Source organism: Artemia sp. Qi Xiang Cuo, chromosome 10 (assembly GCF_049724085.1).
Source record: "Artemia sp. Qi Xiang Cuo chromosome 10, ASM4972408v1, whole genome shotgun sequence".
Classification (NCBI taxonomy): Eukaryota; Metazoa; Arthropoda; class Branchiopoda; order Anostraca; family Artemiidae; genus Artemia; species Artemia sp. Qi Xiang Cuo.
In genome coordinates this window covers 72,897,923-72,923,631 of record NC_142803.1, presented here as the reverse complement: position 1 = coordinate 72,923,631, position 25,709 = coordinate 72,897,923, and the positions used below count along the sequence as shown (strand labels likewise).

At 34.1% G+C, this 25,709-nt stretch overlaps 1 protein-coding gene across 1 annotated transcript in view; it reads right to left on the bottom strand.

Moving 5' to 3' along the window:
• The window catches only part of LOC148948142 (secretin receptor-like), a 374,147-nt gene that overhangs the window by 33,176 nt on the left and 315,262 nt on the right, over nt 1-25,709 (bottom strand). Inside the window, exon 10 of the mRNA XM_089096116.1 lies at nt 24,386-24,477. Within this exon, the coding sequence (XP_088952242.1) occupies nt 24,386-24,477 (92 nt within the window). The remainder of the gene's footprint in view (nt 1-24,385; nt 24,478-25,709) is intronic.

Here is a 25,709-nt window from a genome sequence, read left to right as displayed (position 1 = left end):
TGATTTTGCTTCTGGCAAAAAATGCAAAATTCCACATTTTTGTAGATAGGAGCTTGAAACCTCTACAGTAGGGTTCTCTGATACGCTGAATCTGATGGTGTGATTTTCGTTAAGGTTCTATAACTTTTAGGGGGTCTTTCCCCCTATTTTTGAAAATCCGCCAAATTTTCTCAGGCGCGTAACATTTGATGGGTAGGATTAGACTTAATGAAACTTATATTTTTGAAATCAGAACTAAAATCTGATTCTTTTGATGTATCTATTGGTATCAAAATTCCGTTTTTTAGAGTTTCGGTTACCATTGAGTCGGGTCGCTCCTTACTTACAGTTCGTTACCACGAACTGTTTGAAAAGAGAGCCACAGGCAGTTTTTCCTGGCTCTCGTTTGTAAAGTAGGGTCAACTGTTAATTTTTTGAATAGAGTACGCTTTTAGTAATTTTTAAAGACCATAATTATTTAAGCTAATGTGGTCCTTATTACAAAAAGAGAGCCACAGGCAGTTTTTCCTGGCTCTCGTTTGTAAAGTAGGGTCAACTGTTAATTTTTTGAATAGAGTACGCTTTTAGTAATTTTTAAAGACCATAATTATTTAAGCTAATGTGGTCCTTATTACAAAAAGAGAGCCACAGGCAGTTTTTCCTGGCTCTCGTTTGTAAAGTAGGGTCAACTGTTAATTTTTTAAATAGAGTACGTTTTTAGTAAATTTTAAAGACCATAATTATTTAAGCTAATGTGGTCCTTATTACAAAAGGAGAAAGCCACAGGCCATTTTTCCTGTCTCTCATTTGTAAAGTAGCGTCAACTGTTAAATTTTTGAGTAGAGAACATTATTAATTATTTTTAAAGACCATAATTATTTAAGCTAATGTGGTCCTTATTATAAAAGGAGAGAGCCACAGGCCGTTTTCCTGGCTCTCGTTTGTAAAATAGGGTCAACTGTTAAATTTTTGAATAGAGTTCGTTTTTAGTAATTTTTAAAGACCATAATTATTTAAGCTTATGTAGTCCTTATTACAAAAGGAGAAAGCCACAGGCCATTTTTCCTGGCTCTCATTTGTAAAGTAGCGTCAACTGTTAAATTTTTGAATAGAGTTCGTTATTAGTAATTTTTAAAGACCATAATTATTTAAGCTTATGTAGTCCTTATTACAAAAGGAGAAAGCCACAGGCCATTTTTCCTGGCTCTCATTTGTAAAGTAGCGTCAACTGTTAAATTTTTGAATAGAGTTCGTTATTAGTAATTTTTAAAGACCATAATTATTTAAGCTTATGTGGTCCTTATTACAAAATGAGAAAGCCACAGGCCATTTTTCCTGGCTCTCATTTGTAAAGTAGCGTCAACTGTTAAATTTTTGAGTAGAGAACATTTTTATTAATTTTTAAATACCATAATTATTTAAGCTAATGTGGTCCTTATTACAAAAAGAGAGAGCCACAAGCCATTATCTCTTGTCCTCGTTTGTAAGGCAACATCCAATGTTCACTTTTTTGAACAGAGTATATTTTTGTTAATTTTCAAAGACCTTAATTAGGCTAATGAGGCCCTTATTTCAGCAAGAGTTTTTTGCAGACCTTGTTTATAAAACACCACCCAATGTACAATTCTTAGGATAGAGTACATTTTTACTAGTCTTTAAAGGTCATAATTCGTTAAACTAAAGTGGCGTTAATAGTAGTAAGCGCCTAATGCATTGAAAACTTACACGCAAACCTACGCATGAGGCATGGATATGTGTGTATATTTTCAAGTAACTGGGTTACCATGCTCATTTGCCTGCCAAGAGGAACGATTACAACTTGATTGGTGATTAGGATTTGAATATTTTTTAGGTTAAATCCGTGGTCATTCATCTGTAAGTTGATTAGTAGGTTTTTTTTTTTTATACTTGGCTAATAGGTTTTTAAAACTATTACTACGAACCCTACATGCATTCCATTTTTGGAACTAGGAGCGAGATTGTGTGATGCTATAAGACTGGTTTCGTTTCATGGGTTCATTAATAGAAGGACTAATGTTTTTGAAAAGGGTAATTACTTCTTTAGTTTACGAGATTTGCGAATTTTTTTTGCGAAAAGATATTTATGTAAAGGTATTGCGAAGGTTAAGAGTGCCTCATGGATAATTAAAGAATGAGATGCGTGCATCAACAATACAAAGAATAAGATCAGATACTTAATAGATTTGACGCTTACAATAGACATTGCTAGAAAGTATTCAATACCTTAATTGAAAAGTAACGATAGAATATCTTTGTGACTTGACATAGCTTTACCTCGCCGATGTGGTCTGTATAATGCATAAGTAACGTTTGAAAAATATGGGCAATTTAAAAAGAATGGGCTGAAAAGTGTTTTGCGGGGTATGGGGTTGCATGGAGGGGTGAGTTGCACGAGGGTTCAGTTAAAGGGGATACAGTTGCACGGGGGGTTTCGGTTATACACGGGGTTCAGTTACAAGGGGGATTCAGTTGCACGGGGGTTGAGTTAAATGGGAATTGAGTTCCACGAGAGTAGTGCTTTGTCGTGGTTTAGCCGTGAGGTCCCTTACCACAACCCAACAGGGCTCCGATCCCCCCCCCCCCGCCCCACAGGAACCCCCCCGGCCACAAAGGTTCTCTATGCCCCCAACGGGGCCGGGGGTTACCTTGTAAATTTTACATTCTCTTGATTTTAAATGTTCCGTTTTAAGGACGCTGTTTTTATTCGGGGGCTCAGTTAAAGGGGATACTGTTGCACGGGGGTTTCGGTTATACAGGGGATTCAGTTACACGGGGGATTCAGGTGCACGGGGGTTGAGTTAAATGGGAATTGAGTTCCACGAGAGTAGTGCTTTGTCATGGGTTAGCCGTGAGGTCCCTTACCACAACCCCAAAGGGGCTCCGATCCCCCACCCCAACCCCGAAGGAACCCCCCGGTCCTCAAAGGTTCTCTAGGCCCCCAAAGGAGCCGTGGTTTACCTTGTAACTTTTACATTCTCTTGATTTTCAAAGTTCCGTTTGAAGGACTCTGTTGTTTTACGGGGGTTCAGTTAAAGGGGATACTGTTGCACGGGGGTTTCGATTATACAGAGGTTCAGTTACACGGGGGATTCAGTTGCACGGGGGTTGAGTTAAATGGGAATTGAGTTCCACGAGAGTAGTGCTTTGTCGTGGTTTAGCCGTGAGGTCCCTTACCACAACCCCAAAGGGCTCCGATCCCCCCACCCCAACCCCGAAGGAACCCCCAGTCCTCAAAGGTTCTCTAGGCTCCCAAAGGGGCCGTGGTTTACCTTGTAACTTTTACATTCTCTTGATTTTCAAAGTTCCGTTTGAAGGACTTTGTTGTTTTACGAGTGTTCAGTTAAAGGGGATACACTTGCACGGGAGTTTCGGTTATATAGCGGTTCAGTTACAAGGGGACTTCAGTTGCATGGGGGTTGAGTTAAATTGGAATTGAGTTCCACGAGAGTAGTGCTTTGTCTTGGTTTAGCCGTGAGGTCCTTTTCCACAACCCCACAGGGCTCTGATCCCCCACCCCCAACCTGGAAGGAACCCCCCCGGTCCTCAAAGGTTCTCTAGGCTCCCAAAGGGGCCTGGGGTTACCTTGTAACATTTACATTCTCTTGATTTTCAAAGTTCCGTTTGAAGGACTCTCTTGTTTTAAGCCAGTGTGATTTTTTCTTTACATGGTGTTCGTTCAAAAAAAAGCGAGAATTTCTGTTAAATAAATAATTCTTATATTTTTTCCGTTCAATTGAAGGCGAGGATTTCCGTTAAATAAATAATTGTTATACATTTTAAATTGACTTTACGGGGTTTGAGGGGGCTCTATTGTTTTAAGCCGTTTGGATTTTTTCTTTACATGGTGTTCGTTCAAAAAGCGAGGATATTCCGTGTGATTTTTTTTTGGGAAGTTTAATGAATTTATTAGTTACCGAGAGTTCAATGACTCCCCCCCTCAATGAATTCCAGGGGCTTTATGACTCCTCCTCACAATAAATTCAGATGGTCTTAGGACTCATCCACCTAGCCATAACTCCATTCAACATTGAGCAAATATATAAAAGTTTAATGAAGTATTTTTCTGCTTAACAACTACATTAATAACTTCCAAGATGATAGCTTTTTGTACATAACTTAAAATGTCAAAATATGCTTACAGTCCTAACAATTACGCTCTGTGATTGGTCGGAGAGATGATGTGACTTTCCCACTGGTATTCTATGGCCGGTTATTGACACTACCTAATCTATTGCATGTATTAAATCAGTATTTTTTACGCAGTGGAACGATAAACACATAAGTCATATCTTTAAAAAAAAAAGTGAATATGGAACATTTTAATAAAGTGTGTTTACATAACAAGGTTATTTTAGCATTGAATGCTGACAAAGAGAAGTATTTAAACTTTGAGACAAGTACAGGTGGTAGCACTATTGCAAATGTATGCATGCATTGTCATGACAGTAAGGAATTAAATTTCTTTGGAATACCGAAAAAATTCAACTCTTATGTTGGTGGTTATGCGAGATTGAGATCTCATGAGATGATTGCACTCAAAGAGAATGCCAACATAAAAATAATCATTGATGATAGAGGACAACTCCTTGCTACTGTTGCACGTAACACATTACCTACTGATACATCCAATCGTCACCTTTCGGGTATTAGCATTCAATGGAAGATCAATAAAAGAAAGGCCTACTCTTCTACTAATATCGTAAACCATATCTTGTGTACATGCCGAAACTGTTACCTGTGTAAAAATAATGTGATAATAGACAATGAAATTGCCAGAAAAATAAAAAGGGCATTGTCAGAAAATATCACGATGGAATATAAAGATGAATCGATGAAAAACAAAGCACCAGCAAACGTTACTGCCATTGATCGAACAGTCATTGAACCAAATAATACCAAAGACGAAAAGCATATTGAGCCTGTTGATGAGACACCAGTAAAAATTGTGTATGACTCAAAATGGAATAATGATTATTCTACTGATTACGAACTAAGAAAAGACAATAGCTATAATATCAAGAGAGAACATGGTGAACTATTTTATGGAACAAATTAAAAATGTCCAAAGCTGATCATTGATATTAATAATATATCATAATATATTTTTTGTATTAATTTTCTGCATGGTATTATCTGATTAAAATATATTATGCATTACATTCTTGTGTGTTTAATATTTTTAGAGTAAGCTAGCATATCAAACGTTTAGAATGTCTAATAAAACGTCAGAGATGTAAGAAAAGGAATTTGCATACATCTATTGTCAGACACATGGGAACAAATTCTTTCTTGAATTCGCCTCCTGGATAAATAAAAAAAGACATTTCATTCTAGGGTTTTCAGACCTAGGTTTTTTAGATTTTCGTGCGTGCTCGACTCCTGGGGTTTATTATTTGAGAAGTTAACTTGAGTGTTTTGTGGTTTTACGTGCCTGAAATCTTGAATTAGAATTTTTAATTATATGTTTAGGTTTTCAGACATAGTTATTTAGATGTTCATGAGTATTCGGTTCCTGGAGGGTTTTATGACTCCTCCTCTCAATGAATTCAGATGGTTTTAGGACTCGCCCCCCTAGCCATAACTCCATTCAACCTTGAGCGAGGATATAAAAGTTTGATGGAGTATTTTTCTGCTTAACAGCTATATCAATAACTTCCAAGATGATAGGACAGTATGACACAGAATTTATCAGTTATCGAGAGTTCAATGACTACTCCCCACAATGACTTCCAAGGGTTCTATGACTCCTCCCCGCACTGAATTCAGATGGTTTTAAGACTCATCTCACTAGTCATAACTCCGTTCAACCTTGAGCGAAGGTATAAAAGTTTGATGAAGTATTTCTCTACTTAACAACTACATTAATAGCCTCCAAGATGATAGGACTGTATGACACCGAATTTATCAGTTTGAATAAATCATCTTGCGGTGTTAAATTCGAATGTGCTTTTTTATTAATGCCCATGGATCTCGAAGAAATCGACTGTTATCATTGGTTAGTGAACTATAATCTGTATGGGTATGATAAAAGCTTGTGGACTACTACATTACGTTTTATAAACAGATTGGGATTCTATGATAGAGTGATTACACCACTAAATAATACTGGTCAGGAACTGAGAAATGTCCAGCAGGAAGTCAGTGAAATTTGCAGCTTTTTCGGAGTTGAAGCACTCTACGTAAAGGGCAATGTACCTACAGATAAAGTTTTAATTCAAAAGTGTGACCCTAGGATTCCACTTTTCAATCTAGAAGAGTTTAAGTGTCCTAAATTTGAGGGGGGCTATCACCGTCCTGAAGACGAGGTTAGGTTCTTCGCACAGTGGATACCTAAGAACATACCTGATCGTGATAAATCCATAAGACATGTTAAAAAACTATTCTATATCCTGGGACCATCGTTTGTGGATTTTTAATATTGAACTCTAATTACTATTTTTATGTAAACATTTGTTGTTGTTGTTTTGTTTTTGTTCTTTCTAAAAAAAAAAAATATGTTAATACATTTAAGCAATAAATATCTTTAAGCTTAACCCGTCCTTGTTCTTTAGAATAGTTATATTGTAAGCAAGTAACAAACTCTTTCCTGAAGTCACCTCTTGGATACACAACGCAGAAACTTCATTTAAGAAACTATGAAAAAATTGTAAGTAAGTAAGTAACAAATTCTTTCTTGAAATCACCTCTTGGATACACAATACAGAAATTATCATTAAAGAAATTATGAAAAAATTGTAAGTAAGTAGCAAATTCTTTCTTGAATTCACCTGCTGGATAAACAAAGACATTTCGTTCAAGAAATTATGAAAAAATTCTAAGTAAGTAACAAACTCTTTATTGTTTACATGACTTATATATATGATGTATAAATTTAATTCAATATATTATGAAAAATTTGCTATTTTCTAACTTTTTTTCTCTTTTTGACAGACATATTTTACTTAGATACATTTTTTATAAATGTAGTTTAATAAATTATTATAAAAATATCAGTAATTAAAACTTTAGTTATTGAAGTCAACTCTTGGATACACAATACGGCAATTTCATTCATGAAATTATGAAAATATTTGTAAGTAAGTAACAAACTCTTTATTGATTTCACCTCTTGGATATACTGTAGAGATACTTCATTCAAGAAATTATGAAAAAATCGCAAGTAAGTAACTTTTTTCTCTTTATCACAACAATTTTCACTTACCTACATGAAGTAGAAATTTCATTTAAGAATTATTAAAAAATTCTCAGTAAGTAACAATTTCTTTCTTGAAGTCAACTCTTGGATACACAATTTCATTCAAGAAATAATGAAAAAATTGTTATTAAGTAGCAAGTTCTTTCTTGAATTCACAGGTTGGATTAACAAAAATACATTTCGTTCAAGAAATTATGACCAAAATTCTAGGTAGGTAACAAACTCTTTAGTTTTTTCACGATTTATATATACAATGTATAAAATAAATTAAAGATATTATGAAAAAAAATTATCAGTAAGTAAAAATTTGTTTCTTGAAGTCAACTCTTGGATACAAAATACTGACTTTTAATCAAATAAATTAGTAAAAATTTTTTAATTAAGTAAAAAACTCTTTATTGATTTAATCTCTTGGATATACAGTACAGATACTTCATTCAAGAAATTATGAAAAAATCGCAAGTAAGTAACTTTTTTTTTTCTCTTTATCACAAACAATTATCACTTAGCTACATGATGTATAAATTTAATTCAAGAAACTATTATAAAATTTTCAGTAAGTAACAATTTCTTTCTTGAAGTCAACTCTTGGATACACAATTTCATTCAAGAAATTATGAAAAAATTGTAACTAAGTAGCAAATTCTTTCTTGAATTCACATGTTGGATTGGATATACAGTACGGATACTTCATTCAAGAAATTATGAAAAAATCGCAAGTAAGTAACTAATTTTTTTCTCTTTATCACAAACAATTGTCACTTAGCTACATGATGTAGAAATTTAATTCAAGAAACTATTATAAAATTCTCAGTAAGTAACAATTTCTTTCTTGAAGTCAACTCTTGGATACACAATTTCATTCAAGAAATTATGAAAAAATTGAAACTAAGTAGCAAATTCTTTCTTGAATTCACACGTTGGATTAACAAAAATACATTTCGTTCAAGAAATTATGACAAAATTATAAGTAAGTAACAAACTCTTTAATGTTTTCATGAGTTAGATATACGATGTAGAAATTAAATTCAAGAAATTATGAAAAGAATTCTCAGTAAGTAACAATTTCTTTCTTGAAGTCAACTCTTGGATACGCAATACGGAAATTTCATTCAAGAAATTAGTAAAATAATTGTAATTAAGTAACAAACCCTTTTTTGATTTCATCTCTTTGATATACAGTGCCGATACTTCATTCACGAAATTAAGAAAAAATAGCAAGTAAATAACTTTTTTTTTTCTTTCTATCACTAAAAATTTTCACATATCTAAATGATGTAGAAATTTAACCCAAGAAATTATTACAAAATTCTCAGTAAGTAAAAATTTCTTTCTTGAAGTCAACTCTTGGATATACAATTTCATTTAAGAATTATTAAAAAATTGTAACTAAGTAGCAAATTCTTTCTTGAATTCACATGTTGGATTAACAAAAATACATTTCGTTCAAGAAATTATAACAAAATTCTAAGTAAGTAACAAACTCTTTATTGTTTCTTTCTTGAATTCACATGTTGGATTAACAAAAATACATTTCGTTCAAGAAATTATGACAAAATTCTAAGTAAGTAACAAACTCTTTATTGTTTACATGACTTAGGTACAAGCTGTAGAAATTTAATTCAAGAAATTATGAAAAAATCGCAAGTTAGTAACTTTTTTTTTCTCTTTATCACAAACAATTTTCACTTAGCTAAATGATGTAGAAATTTAATTCAAGAAATTATTAAAAAATTTTCAGTAAGTAACAGTTTCTTTCTTGAAGTCAACTCTTGGATACGCAATACGGAAATTTCATTCAAGAAATTATGAAAATATTTGTAAGTTTGTAACTTTTTTTCTCTTTATCACAAACAATTTTCACTTAGCTACATGATGTAGAAATTTATTTCAAGAAATTATGAAAAAATTCTCAGTAAGTAACAATTTCTTTCTTGAAGTCAACTCTTGGATACACAATTTAATTCAAGAAATTATGAAAAAATTGTAAGTAAGTAGCAAATTCTTTCTTGAATTCACCTGCTGGATAAACAAAGACATTTCGTTCAAGAAATTATTACAAAATTCTAAGTAAGTAACAAACTCTTTACTCTAAAAAATGGATAGATTAACAAAATCTAAGTGTTAGAGTGATAATATTCTTAATGGCTTGTTAGCTCAGTTGGTTAGAGCGTCATGTTAATAACGTGAAGGTCGGGGGTTCAACCCCCTCACGAGCCATAGTTTTGACCTTCGTATGGTAACTCCATAAGTTATTTTAGGGATATATTTTCTAACAACAAGCAAAGTCGACATAGCTTTATTTCATTTTGAAAGGTCCATTTAGCCGAGGTCCCGGGCGCGCACGTAACCACGTCTAAATGAACCTTAAAAAATGAAATAAAGCTATGTCGACTTTACTTGTTGATATAAAATATATCCCTAAAATAACTTATGGAGTTAGCATACGAAAGTCAAAACTATGGGTCGTGAGGGGGTCGAACCCTCGACCTTTGCGTTATTAGCATGACGCTCTAACCAACAGAGCTAACAAGCCATTAAGAATATTATAACTCTAACACTTAGATTTTGTTAATCTATCAATTTTTTAGAGAATAGAGTTTTTTACTTACTTAGAATTTTGTAATTATTTCTTAAACGAAATGTCATTGTTTATCCAGCAGGTGAATTCAAGACATAATTTCATACTTACTTACAATTTTTTCATAATTTCTTGAATGAAATTGTGTATCCAAGAGTTGACTTCAAGAAAGAAATTGTTACTTACTGAGAATTTTTTAATAATTTCTTGAATTAAATTTCTACATCATGTAGCTAAGTGAAAATTGTTTGTGATAAAGAGAAAAAAAAAGTTACAAACTTACAAATATTTTCATAATTTCTTGAATGAAATTTCCGTATTGCGTATCCAAGAGTTGACTTCAAGAAAGAAACTGTTATCTACTGAAAATTTTTTAATAATTTATTGAATTAAATTTCTATATCATTTAGCTAAGTGAAAATTCTTTGTGATAAAGAGAAAAAAAAGTTACTTACTTGCGATTTTTTCATAATTTCTTGAATTAAATTTCTAAATCGTGCATCTAAGTCATGTAAACAATAAAGTGTTTGATACTTACTTAGAATTTTGTCATAATTTCTTGAACGAAATGTATTTTTGTTAATCCAACATGTGAATTCAAGAAAGAAACAATAAAGAGTTTGTTACTTACTTAGAATTTTGTTATAATTTCTTGAACGAAATGTATTTTTGTTAATCCAACATGTGAATTCAAGAAAGAATTTGCTACTTAGTTACAATTTTTTCATAATTTCTTGAATGAAATTGTGTATCCAAGAGTTGACTTCAAGAAAGAAATTGTTACTTACTGAGAATTTTTTAATAATTTCTTGAATTAAATTTCTACATCATGTAGATAAGTGAAAATTTTTTGTGATAAAGAGAAAAAAAAGTTACTTACTTGCGATTTTTTCATAATTTCTTGAATGAAGTATCTGTACTGTATATCCAAGAGATGAAATCAATAAAGAGTTTGTTACTTACTTACAAATATTTTCCTAATTTCTTGAATGAACTTTCCGTATTGCGTATCCAAGAGTTGACTTCAAGAAAGAAACTGTTACTTACTGAGAATTTTTTTCATAATTTCTTGAATTTAATTTCTACATCGTATATCTAACTCGTGAAAACATTAAAGAGTTTGTTACCTACCTAGAATTTTGTCATAATTTCTTGAACGAAATGTATTTTTGTTAATCCAACGTGTGAATTCAAGAACGAATTTGCTACTTAGTTACAATTTTTTCATAATTTCTTGAATGAAATTGTGTATCCAAGAGTTGACTTCAAGAAAGAAATTGTTTCTTACTGAAAATTTTTTAATAATTTCTTGAATTAAATTTCTACATCATGTAGCTAAGTGAAAATTGTTTGTGATAAAGAGAAAAAAATAAGTTACTTACTTGCGATTTTTTCATAATTTCTTGAATGAAGTATCTGTACTGTATATCCAATCCAACATGTGAATTCAAGAAAGAATTTGCTACTTAGTTACAATTTTTTCATAATTTCTTGAATGAAATTGTGTATCCAAGAGTTGACTTCAAGAAAGAAATTGTTACTTACTGAGAATTTTTAATAATTTCTTGAATGAAATTTCTACATCATGTAGCTAAGTGAAAATTGTTTGTGATAAAGAGAAAAAAGTTACTTACTTGCTATTTTTTCATAATTTCTTGAATGAAGTATCTGTACTGTATATCCAAGAGGTGAAATCAATAAAGAGTTTGTTACTTACTTACAATTATTTTCATAATTTCTTGAATGAAATTTCCGTATTGCGTATCCAAGAGTTGACTTCAAGAAAGAAATTGTTACTTACTGAGAATTTTTTGATAATTTCTTGAATTTAATTTCTAGATCATATATCTAACTCATGAAAACATTAAAGAGTTTGTTACTTACTTAGAATTTTGTCATAATTTCTTGAACGAAATGTATTTTTGTTAATCGAACGTGCGAATTCAAGAAAGAATTTGCTACTTAGTTAAAATTTTTTCATAATTTCTTGAATGAAATTGTGTATCCTAGAGTTGACTTCAATAAAGAAATTGTTACTTACTGAGAATTTTTTAATAATTTATTGAATTAAATTTCTACATCCTTTAGATAAGTGACAATTGTTTTTGATAAAGATAAAAAAAAAGTTACTGACTTGCGATTTTTTAATAATTTATTGAAGGAAGTATCTGTACTGTATATCCAATCCAACATGTGAATTCAAGAAAGAATTTGCTACTTAGTTACAATTTTTTCATAATTTCTTGAATGAAATTGTGTGTCCAAGAGTTGACTTCAAGAAAGAAATTGTTACTTACTGAGAATTTTTTAATAATTTATTGAATGAAATTTCTACATAATTTAGCTAAGTGAAAATTGTTTGTGATAAAGAGAAAAAAAAGTTAATTACTTGTGTTTTACTCATAATTTCTTTAATAAATTATATGTACTGTATATCAAAGATATTAAATCACTACATGTTCTGGCAATTTATGAAAAATATTGTACTAATGTCTTTGCTGAACGATGCTTTTTTAGGATCAACTAACTCAATTCAAAAAAGAAACTTTTAATGAATTAGAATTTTTTTTCTATATATCTTTAATCTAAGTTATGAAGATTCAACCTAACTCGTGAAAAAATTAAAGAGTTTGTTACCTACTTAGAATTTTGGTCATAATTTCTTGAACCAAATGTATTTTTGTTAATCGAAAGTGTGAATTCAAGAACGAATTTGATACTTAGTTACAATTTTTTCATAATTTCTTGAATGAAATTGTGTATCCAAGAGTTGACTTCAAGAAAGAAATTGTTACTTACTGAGAATTTTTTAATAATTTCTTGAATTAAATTTCTACATCATGTAGCTAAGTGAAAATTGTTTTTGATAAAGAGAAAAAAAAAGTTACTTACTTGCGATTTTTTCATAAGTTCTAGAATGAAGTATCTGTACTGTATATCCAATCCAACATGTGAATTCAAGAAAGAATTTGCTACTTAGTTACAATTTTTTCATAATTTCTTGAATGAAATTGTGTATCAAAGAGTTGACTTCAAGAAAGAAATTGTTACTTACTGAGAATTTTTAATAATTTCTTGAATGAAATTTCTACATCATGTAGCTAAGTGAAAATTGTTTGTGATAAAGAGAAAAAAAGTTACTTACTTGCGATTTATTCATAATTTCTTGAATGAAGTATCTGTACTGTATATCCAAGAGATGAAATCAATAAAGAGTTTGTTACTTACTTACAAATATTTTCATAATTTCTTGAATAAAATTTCCGTATTTCGTATCCAAGAGTTGACTTCAAGAAAGAAATTGTTACTTACTGAGAATTTTTTAATAATTTCTTAAATTAAATTTCTACATCATTTAGCTAAGTGAAAATTGTTTGTGATAAAGAGAAAAAAAGTTACTTACTTGCGATTTTTTCATAATTTCTTGAATTAAATTTCTACATCGTGTATCTAAGTCATGCAAACAATAAAGAGTTTGTTACTTACTTAGAATTTTGTCATAATTTCTTGAACGAAATGTCTTTGTTTATCCAGCAGGTGAATTCAAGAAAGAATTTGCTACTTACTTACAATTTTTTCATAATTTCTTTAATGAAAATTTCTGTATTGTGTATCCAAGAGGTGATTTCAAGAAAGAATTTGTTACTTACTTACTTACAATTTTTTCATAGTTTCTTAAATGAAGTTTCTGCGTTGTGTATCCAAGAGGTGACTTCAGGAAAGAGTTTGTCACTTGATTACAATAGAACTATTCTAAATAATAAAGACGGGTTAAGATTAAAGATATTTATTTATTAAATGTATTAACAGATTTTTTTTTTGATAAAGAAAAAAACAAAAAAAACAACAACAAATGTTTACATAAAAATAGTACTTAGAGTTCACTCTTAAACATCCACAAACGATGGTCCCATGATATAGAATAGTTTTTAACATGTCTTATGGATTTATCATGATCAGGTATGTTCTTAAGTATCCACTGTGCGAAGAACCTAAACTCGTCTTGAGGACGGTGATAGCACCCCTCAAATTTAGGACACTTAAACTCTTCTAGATTGAAAAGTGGAATCCTAGAGTCACACTTTTGAATTAAAACTTTATCTGTAGGTACATTGCCCTTTACGTAGAGTGCTTCAACTCCGAAAAAGCTGCAAATTTCACTGACTTCCTCCTGGACATTTGTCAGTTCCTGACCAGCATTATTAAGTGGTGTAATCACTCTATCATAGAATCCCAGTCTGTTTATAAAACGTAATGTAGTAGTCCACAAGTTTTTATCATACTTATACAGATTATAGTTCAATAACCAATGATAACAGTCGATTTCTTCGAGATCCATGGACAATAATAAAAAAGTACATTCGAATATAACACCGCAAGATGATTTATTCAAACTGATAATTTCGGTGTCATACAATCCCATCATCTTGGAGGCTATTAATGTAGTTGTTAAGTAGAGAAATACTTCATCAAAATATTATAGCGTCGCTCAAGACTGAACTGAATTGTTACAAGTGAGATGAGTTTTAAAACCATCTGAATTAATGGCGTGGAGGATTCATAAAACCTGTGAACTTCCGTTTGGGGGGTAGTCCTTGAACTTTCGGTAACTGATAAAATCTGTGCATACTGTCCTATCATCTTGGAAGTTATTAATGTAGTTGTTAAGTAGAAAAATACTCCATCAAACTTTTATATCCTCGCTCAAGGTTGAATGGAGTTATGGCTAGGGGGACGAGTCCTAAAACCATCTGAATTCACTGAGAGGAGGAGTCATAAAACCCTCCAGGAACCGAACACTCATGAACATCTAAAAAACTATGTCTGAAAACCTAAACAGCTAATTAAAAATTCTAATTCAAGATTTCAGGCACGTAAAACAGCAAAATACTAAAGTTAACTTCTCAAATAATAAACCCCAGGAGTCGAGCACGCACGAAAATCTAAAAAACCTAGGTCTGAAAACCCTAGAATGAAATGTCTTTTTTTATTTATCCAGGAGGCGAATTCAAGAAAGAATTTGTTCCCATGTGTCTGACAATAGATGTATACAAATTGCTTTTCTTACATCTCCGACGTTTTATTAGACATTCTGAACGTTTAATATGCTAGCTTACTCTAAAAATAATGAAAACATAACAATGTAATGCATAATATATTTTTAATGAAATAATGCTATGTAGAATATTAATACAAAAAATATATTACGATACATTATTAATATCAATGATTAACTTTGGACATTTTGAATCTGTTCCATAAAATAGTTCACCATGTTCTCTCTTGATATTATAGCTATTGTCTTTTCTTAGTTTGTAATCAGTAGAATAATCATTATTCCATTTTGAGTCATACACAATTTTTACTGGTGTCTCATCAACAGGCTCAATATGCGTTTCGTCTTTCGTATTATTTGGTTCAATGATTGTTTGATCAATGGCAGTAACGTTTGCTGGTGCTTTGTTTTTCATCGATTCATCTTTATATTCCATCGTGATCTTTTCTGACAATGCCCTTTTTATTTTTCTGGCACTTTCGCTGTCTATTATCCCATTATTTTTACACAGGTAACAGTTTCGGCACGTAGACAAGATATGGTGTACGATATTAGTAGAAGAGTAGGCCTTTCTTTTATTGATCTTCCGTTGAATGCTAATACCCGAAAGGTGACGATTGGATGTATCAGTAGGTAATGTGTTACCTGCAACAGTAGCAAGGAGTTGTCCTCTATCATCAATGATTATTTTTATGTTGGCATTCTCTTTGAGTGCAATCATCTCTGGAGATCTCAATCTTGCATAACCACCAACATAAGAGTTGAATTTTTTCGGTATTCCAAAGAAATTTAATTCCTTACCGTCATGACAATGCATGCATACATTTCCAATAGTGCTACCACCTGTACTTGTTTCAAAATTTAAATATTTCTCTTTGTCGGCATTCAATTCTACAATAACCTTGTTATGTAAACACACTTTATTAAAATGTTCCATCTTCACTTTTTTTTAAAAGATATGACTTATGTGTTTATCATTCCACTGCGTAAAAAATACTGATTTAATACATGCAATAGATTAGGTAGTGTCAATAACCGGTCATAGAATACCAGTGGGAAAGTCACATCGTGATTCTGACCAATCACAGAGCGTAATTGTTAGGACTGTAAGCATATTTTGACATTTTAAGTTATGTACAAAAAGCTATCATCTTGGAAGTTATTAATGTAGTTGTTAAGCAGAAAATTACTTCATCAAACTTTTATATCTTCGCTCAAGGTTGAATGGAGTTACGGCATGGGGCATGAGTCCTAAGACCATCTGACTTCATGGTGAGGAGGAGTCATAAACCCCTGGAAGTCATTGAGGGGGGGGAGTCATTGAACTCTCGGTAACTAATAAATTCATTAAACTTCCCAAAAAAAAAATCACACGGAATATCCTCGCTTTTTGAACGAACACCATGTAAAGAAAAAATCAAAACGGCTTAAAACAATAGAGCCCCCTCAAACCCCGTAAAGTAATTTTAAAAGGTATAACAATTATTTATTTAACGGAAATCCTCGCCTTCAATTGAACGGAAAAAATATAAGAATTATTTATTTAACAGAAATTCTCGCTTTTTTTTGAACGAACACCATGTAAAGAAAAAATCACACTGGCCTAAAACAAGAGAGTCCTTAAAACGTAACTTTTAAAATCATGAGAATGTAAAAGTTACACGGTAACCCAAGGCCCCTTGGGGAGCCTATACAACCTTTGTGGACCGGGGGGTGCCTGGGGGGGGGGGGGGGGGGGATCGGAGCCCTTTGGGGTTGTGGTAAGGGACCTCACGGCTAAACCACGACAAAGCACTACTCTCGTGGAACTCAATTCCCATTTAACTCAACCCCCATGCAACTGAATTCCCCTTGTAACTGAACCCCTGTATAACCGAAACTCCCGTGCAAGTGTATCCCCTTTAACTGAACCCTCGTACAACAACAGAGTCCTTCAAACGGAACTTTGAAAATCAAGAGAATGTAAAAGTTACATGGTAAACCCCGGTCCCTTTGGGAGCCTAGAGGCCCTTTGAGGACTGGGGGGTTCCTTGGGGGTGGGGGTGGGGGTTCGGAGCCCTTTGGGGTTGTGGTAAGGGACCACATGGCTAAACCACGACAAAGCACTACTCACGAGGAACTCAATTCCCATTTAACTCAACCCCCGTGCAACTGAATCCCCCGTGTAACTGAACCCGTGTATAAGCGAAACCCCCGTGCACCAGTATTCCCGGTAACTGAGCCCCCGTATAACACCAGCGTCCTTCAAACGGAACTTTGAAAATCAATAGAATGTAAAAGTTACAAGGTAAACCCCGGCCCCTTTGGGGGCATACAGAACCTTTGCGGACCGGGGGGTCCGTTTGGGGCTTGGGTGGGGGCATCGGGGCCCTTTGGGGTTGTGCTAAGGGACCTCACGGCTAAACCACGACAAAGCACTACTCTCGCGGAACTCAATTCCCATTAAACTCAACCCCCGTGCAACTGAACCCCCCATGTAACTGAACCCCGTGTATAACCGAAACCCCCCCTGCAACTGTATCCCCGTTAACTGAACCCACGTGCAACACACCCCCCCAAGCAACCCCAACCCCCTCAAAACACTTTTCAGCCATTTCTTTTTAAATTGACCATATTTTTCAAACGTTACTTATGTATTATACAGACCACATCGGCGAGGTAAAGCTAGGTCAAGTCACAATGTCATTTTATCGTTACTTTTCAATTAAGCTATTGAATACTTTCTAGCACTGTCTTTTGTAAGCGTCAAATATATTAAATATCTGAGCTTATTTTTTGTTTTGTTGATGCAAGTATCTCATTCTTTAATTACAAGTGAGGCATTCTTAACTTTCGCAATAACTTTACGCAAATATCTTTTCGCAAAAAAAAAATCGCAAATCTCGTAAACTAAAGAAGTAATTACCCTTTTCAATAACATTAGTCCTTCTATTAATGAACCCATGAAACGAAACCAGTCTTATAGCATCACACAATCTCGCTCCTAGTTCCAAAAATGGAATGCGTGTAGTGTTCGTAGTAATAGGTTTAAAAACCTATTAGCCAAGTTAAAAAAAAAAAAAACCTACAAATCAACTTACAGATGAATGACCACGGATTTAACCTAAAAAATATTCAAATCCTAATCACCAATCAAGTTATACTCGTTCCTCTTGGCAGGCAAATGAGCATGGTAACCCAATTACTTGAAAATATACACACATATCCATGCCTCAGGCGTAGGTTTGCGTGTAAGTTTTCAATGCATTAGGCGCTTACTACTGTTAATTGTGTCAAGAGAGGGCTATAGACCATTTTCTTCAAAATTTGTTTATAAAGCACCAAGATATGGTTAATCCTCAGTAAATTTTTGAAAACTATAATTAATTAAGCTAAATCCGTCTTTTGTATAGCAGGAGAGAGCCAGAAACCATTTCTTAACTCTGACCTGTTAAGACCAACTTGTTCTTTCAAAAGGATAAAATGCCAGTTTTGAACAAGTGTTGAAAAAGGATTATATTCGGAATCAATTAGAGTCCGTAGCTAATTCAGTGACTGTTATTTCGTAACATTTTGCTGTGGGTTAAAGTGACCTTGATTCAGGATATTCATTTGATTCACTTGATTCTTACATCCAACACCCAATTGTGAATGCTGGCTGGTGTTTAACCCCCCCTGCCTCCGTGGTGACGTAAAAATCGAGTAAATACCTGTTTTGGTTTATACATTAGCTGGCTGGCGCTGAACTTTTTGAATATTTATTTGGAATAATTCTTTTGGCCTCACGTAAAGATAAGTCTTTTGCTTCTTTTTTTTATCTTCCTACTGATAATAATGGCTTTTAAACAGTTTGATCTTGCTCTTGCAAAGTTGAAGGATTATCCCCTCTGGCCAGTAAGAATAATCAAAGCTGGTAAAGATACACGAGGCAAGCCAGTTTATACGGCATTTTGCTATGGATCACATGATGAATTTCACCTCGTGGATGCAAATATCTAAGTTTATGATCCTACCATTGTTAATTTGTCCGCTCCTGCTTCAAAGAAACTTTTGAAGAGCTTGCTACTACGCCTGATATTTACATGAGACTATCAAAAACATACCTTGCGCTGAGAGGTAGCGATAAGAGCAGAACAAATGGCCCAGTATTAGCATTATCTAGCAGTATTAGCCCGATACAACAGAAACTTGTAGCTACCCAAGCGGAACTGGATAAAACCTAAAATGACCTGATGGACAGTATAACTCAAAAAGTTTCGGAAAAACTGGCTAGGTCAGACTCTCTTAAGGAATCGACTGAGCTTATTGCTAGTCGAATTTATGATGCTCTCACGATTGAATTCAACCCCAAGTTTCAGCGAATTGAAAAGTCGCTAAAGGGACTGAGTAATAAACTTGAAAATTTAGAGGACAGACTGAACTGGCTTGAGAATAAGTTGGATAGTTATGAACAAGAATCACTACTAGACAGCCTGGTTTTTCACGGTGTTAGGCAGAAAATTGGTGTTGACACTCGTTCTGCTGTGTTACTAACCATTAATCAGAAAATGTGTTTGCCTGAAATTAGTGCAAATGAGGTCGTGAACGTGTATAGACTTAGACTGAATAATGCTGCTACAGCTGATTCAACTCAGGCGGTTCCATTTGCTCCAAGGGTCGCTCCGATAATAGTGAAGTTTTCGAGCAAAAGCGTTGCTTGTAAAGTGTTCAAGGCCAAATCCAAGTTGACCTCTAGTGGTATTTTTGTTGTTGAGTCTCTGACCAAGCAGAGACGAGATTTTCTGAATGCGGCGAAAGACAGATTCGGTCAGTGGAATGCTTGGTCTGATTGGGGTCAAATATTGGCAAAGCCTAGTGACGGGACTCCAATAAAAAAAATAAGGTCTCTCGCTGACTGTATCTAGTTTTCTTTTTTTCTGTCTGTTTGTTTTTGTTTTTTTACTTTCTCATGGATTGTTTGTTTATTGTCCCTTTTCTTTCTTTTTTTTTATCTCTACCAATTCACTAGTTTTTGGTTAAATTTTCCCTTATCTGTTTTTTTTTTTTTTTTTTTTTTTGTATTATTTTTCTCAAAAATATTGTTTGTTTCTATTTATTTTTGGGTGCACTTTTCGGTATTTTTTCTCTTTTTATTACTTCGGTTGTGTCATTTTTCGATGTTAATATTTTTCTTCTGCATAGATGCCATAGCTCTGCTGTGATGTCGTTAACCTTTGGTCTGGTGAGTTTGGTCGCGGAGCGGAACTACCATCCACCATAAGTAAAATGATTAACTCTTTTAGTGACCAGGGTGATGTCAACTCTTTAGGAGAACGTTTTGCTGAGTTACAAAATAATCCTTTAGATTCATAAAGTATAAATAATAATTCACTTGGAAGTAGAAATAGGAATTATAATGATCGTAAATCGGTTATTGAAAGTAAATATGTTTCGTAATTAAATGGTTCTGCCTCTTCTAAACAAGAAGGTATTTTCTCTGTGCTTCACCTAAACATTCAGGGACTTTCCTCCTCTTTTGATGAGCTGAAACGGATCGTCAGTGGTGGAACTCCGGATGTTATTGGATTATGTGAAACTTTCCTGGATTCAAAACAGGATATGCTTTTAGATATCCAAAGATTTAGGATGGAGAGGATGAACCGGAAACAGATGGCGAAAGGTGGCCTTGCCCTGTATATTACCGATCATCTTGAATATAATTTCCGAAGTGATTTGAGCAGAAATGAGGAAGGAATCTTTGAATCCCTTTTTACTGAGGTTGAGTCAGGTTGTAAAGATTTAGCTGTGGTTTTGGTTTACAGGTCCTCAAGTGGGTTTGTTCCTTTGCTTATGAAAATTCTGGAAGAGGTTTTGGATTTAGTCCAATAGCATCCCTGTGAACTAATCCTATGGGGATTTCAATCTCAACCTGTTGGATCAAAATTCTGATTCGGCTGCAGATTTTTTGTCAATGATGCTTTTTGCGGGGACTCTACCTTCAGTTTGTATACCAACCCGAGTTACTGAGATGCATGCATCACTTATTGATAATATTTTTTCGTCACTAGATGTCTTAGATAATTTGGTGATGGTTAGTGATATTTCTGATCATTTCCCTGCTATTTCACGATACAGGACTGCTAATCAATCGCAGCGTAAAGCTTCGCCATCTAATCTCCCATTTGTCCGTTTTGGTGTCAGTGAGATCAGTCTACTTAAATCTTGTTTGACTGATCAGCCATGGGATAGTTTGGATTCTGAATCGGATTTTAACCGCTCTTTTGATTTCTTTTATGATTCAGTAAAATAAGGTATCCTAGAAGTTTGCCACCAGAATCCAACACCTCATACCTTGAAAAGGATAGTACTGCTGAATCCGTGGATGACTCCAGGTATCCATAAAAGCTGGAAATGGAAAAATTATCTGTGGAAGCTATACAAGGCTTCGTCATCTGCTTCAGCGAACCGTCATCTGAACCGTCATCAGCGGTTCAAGGCCTATAGGAGTATATTTAATTCTCTATGTCGGAAGGCCAAGTTTCAGTATTATCACAGGAAATTTTCTGAGTGCGGAAAGGATGTTGGGAAGACATGGAAAATTATTAATTCTGTACTTACTTGATGGTAAAATAGTCCAAGGAGAAGAAAATGTTCAGCTAGAGCTTACGTCTTATTTTGCTAATATAGGAAAGACGACTGCTTCATCTGTGAGCTCTACAACTCCTCGTTGCGATTTCAGAATCTATCTTGGACCCCCATGTTTAAAATCAATGGTCTTGAACCCTGTTTCTGAGTTTGTGGTAGCTCGGATCGTAAATGCACTTAAAGGTTCATCGTCTTCAGGGCCAGACAGAATTCCTACAAGGGTTATCCGTGCCGTTCTTCCTGCTATTCTGTCACCATTGACTAAGCTTGTCAATCTGTCTTTCGAGAAAGGAATTTCCCTGAATCACTCAAGCGAGCTAAGGTTATAGTGCTGTATAAAGGTGGATCCCGGAGTGATCCTGCTAATTATAGGCCAATATCTCTTCTATCTGTTTTCAGCAAAATTTTTGAGAAGGCTATTCTATCCAGGCTTCTTAGTTTTCTGGATGTCAAAAATTTTTTCCATGATTTCCAGTTCGGATTCCGAGCGAATCACTCTACAGAGCATGCTTGCGCATATCTCTTGAATTTCATTCATTCGGCAATAGATTTTAGTCTTATCCCGGCAGCTTTATTTTTGGATGTTCGTAAAGTTTTTGATTCTTTGACTCATCAGATTCTTCTTTGGAAATTGTTGCTAGTAGACCTATTTCAATTGATCTGCTTTTCCTGAGCCCTTCTGAAGTAGAATATGGCGTCCCCCAGGGATCTGTTCTTGGCCCCGTTTTATTTCTGATTTACGTCAATGATCTGATTTCAGTAGTCAAAAACACCAGTCCTCTAGTATGCTGCAATCTGTGCAATCCGGATGTTTCTTCGTGTCCCAATGCTACTTCTAATGAAGATTGCTTCGTTGCTTTTGCTGACGACAGCACTTTTGGGACTCTAGGGAGGACATAACGTGATATCAGGTCTAATCTGGTGGCAATATTTGAGAGAGTAGTTTCATGGTTTGAGGCAAATTACTTGGCCTTGAATGTTGCTAAGTCACATTTTCTTATTTTTTCTCGAGTTGGTGTAGCTTTCTCTCAACTGATACAGCTTCAGGTGTCACAACGCTCCTTGTGTAGACCAAAGAATCGGTTGGTCCGGTTTCTTGGTATCCTGCTTGATGAGAACCTTTCGTTTAGACACCATATAGCTATGATTAGGGTTAAGGTCTCACGGAGTTTGGGTGTCATTCGAAAACTCAAACACACCTTTCCTGGATCTATTCTGAAGCTTCTTTTTTTCTGCCTTGTCCAGTCACATGTCTCTTATTGCCCCATAGTATGGATGTCTACTTTTCCTTCTTTTACTTTTCCTGTGGTCGCTTTCTGTCATGTATGATAAAACACGGCGTCTTGTTATGGACACCAAACGTTCTTCACCAAGACCGCTTCTAAATCTACAGTCTGTCTACATTCTTTCTTGTGCTTCTTTTGTTTTTCATCAGCTTCATGGCAATCTTCCAAAATCTCTTCAAAAAACTCCTCAGTTTATTTCTGATTCAGCTCCATATAACCTTCGTTCGTCACACAATATCTGCATTCCTCCTACTCCGACTGTGCGGTCAGATTTCAATCCTCTCATCGCTTGTCATCAGGTTTGGAACTCACTGCTTTCTTCGGTACAGAAATGCCACTCATTTGGCACTTTCAAGAGGATTCTTAAGGACCATTTAGTTAAGAATCAAACAGAATAGTTTTTTGTTGTTTTTTTTTGTGGAGTTGATGTCCCCTGAATGTTTAGTTTTGTTATATGGTGGTCTTCTCTGCGCTATGACTCCAAGGCCTCAGGTATGGTCTCTTTTTAATTGTATATGTTGTTTGGCGATTGATTTCTTTTTTATGGTTGTTTGGATATATTGTATTTTCTTTTTTTTTCTCATTCCCCCTTGTATCCCTGACCATGGAGCCTTTCGAGGGGGATTAGGAGCGTTGTGGTTGGATTGAATGTATTGATTGGAATATTCAATGTAGGCCTATTTTAACTTTTTTTCTATTGATTTAGTGTTTGATTTAAAGGGTATGTATTCCCCCTCTATTACAGGCCTAGGAGCCTTTGGGGGATTAGCAAAATGTATTTTCTTGTATGATTAATTGATTATGAATAAATCTTATCTTATAATAAAGAGGTTTTTTTTTAGCAAGAGAGAAACATACACCATTTTTTACCAGACTTTGTGTATAAAGCAGCACCGCCCAGTGTCCCTTTCTTTGGACAATGTGCAACTTTAGTAGTTTTTAAGGACCATGATTAGTTAAGCTAAAATTACCTATATTGCAGCGAGAGAAAGCTGTAAATCATTTGTTTTTCAGACAACGCTTATAAAGCACCTTCCAATTTCCACTTCTTTGATAGGGTAAATTTTATTGGTGTTCAAAGGGCATAATTAGTTCAGCTAAAGCGGTCTTTATTATACAAAGAGACCTTATGTATATTTTTTGAAGTAAAAAAAAAAAACTAAAAAACTTTTTATTGTTTGAAGTCATGGGCATCTTGGTCTATTTGATATTATCATATTATATATAAAAGTGGTCGCTTTTAGAATGTCATCGCCCATGGAGAGAAAAGCCCTTCGACACCCCCAACCAACTTCCACTAACAAGTATAGCATTTTTTGATCACATCTGATGTTTTTTTCAAAAACGACATCTCCCCTCCCCCAAACAAAGACGTAAGCATGTCATATCGTACTATTTTTCCTTATTTTGTAGAACACCTAGGATAATTTAATTGAACAATGGTAGATTACATTAAGGCAGTAGATTTTATGTCCTCTAAAATGATAGGTCAATGAACTATTATTGACTAATGATAGGTTAATGAACTATTAATGACCAATGATAGGTCAATAAACTATTATTGACCAATGATAGGTCAATGAACTATTATTGACCAATGATAGGTCAATGAACTTTTATTGACCAATAATAGGTCAGATTCCCTCAAATGATAGGTCATTTACCTGTACCTGTACTTTCTTGTTTCTGCTGAAACAGATGATCGCAGCTTCAGTAAAAGCACCCATGTGATATGCAGGAAAAATATGAAGTTAATCTGAAAGGAAAAGATGGCAATTTAAAATCATGAGAACTATAAATAGCAACGAAGACCACACTGCCTTTCCATCATAAACAATAAGTAGAACAACGGGGAAATTTTTTATACAAGACAGTGGAACGCAACTTTAAATGAATATTTCGACACTACATCCAAGGGTCGTCCTCGGCAAAACAAACGAAGAAAAAACAATACAAAAGAATCTTACATTAAAATTCGATCATTAAAACTAAAAAAAGTTTAAAAAATTTTTCAAAATAGCTCTTATATCATTACTTCAAGGAAGGACTGAGTTCTGTTTTACTTATCAAACAGTTCGTGAAAACGAACCGTAAGTAAGGAGCGACCCGGCTCAATAGTAACCGAAGCTCTAAAAAACTGAATTCTGATACCAATAGATACATCAAAAGAATCAGATTTTAATACTAATTTCACATATATAAGTTTCATGCAGTTTAGTCTTACCCATCAAAAGTTACACGCCTGAGAAAATTTGCCTGATTTTCGAAAAAAGGGAGGAACACCCCCTAAAAGTTGAAGAACCTTAATGAAAATCACACCATCAGATTCATCGTATCAGAGAACTCTACTGTCGTAGTTTCAAGCTTCTATCTGCAAAAATGTGAAAATTTTGTATTTTTTGCCAGAAGAAAGATCACGGATGCGTGTTTATTTGTTGTTTTTTTTTTTTTTTTTTTTTTACTTGGGGTAGTCGTATCGATCCAGTGGTCCAAGAATATAGTGGGAGGGATCATTTGAACGGAAATTAAAAGTTCTAGTGTCCTTTTTAAGTGACCAACAAAATGGATGGCAACTAGGCCCCCTCCCACGCTCATTTTTTCCCCAAAGTCACCTTATCAAAATTTTGAGATGGCCATTTTGTTCAGCATGGTCGAAAATAGAATAAATGTGTCTTTTAGGATGACTTAATCCCCCAAAGTCCCCGGGGGGAGGGCTGAAAGTTATGAACTTTACCCTATGTTTACATATAGTATTGGTTATTGGGAAGTATGCAGACGTTTTCAGAGGGGATTTTGTCAGGTAGTGGAGAGGGTGGTTATGTGGGAGAATCTTTCCATGGAGGAAGTTTTCATAGGGAAGGGACATTTCCATGAAGGGGGAGCCGGATTTCCCAGCATTATTTAAAAAACGATCAGAAATTAAATTAAAAAAAAAGTTTTTCAACTGAAAGTAAGGAGCAATATCGAAACTTAAAACGAATAGAAGTC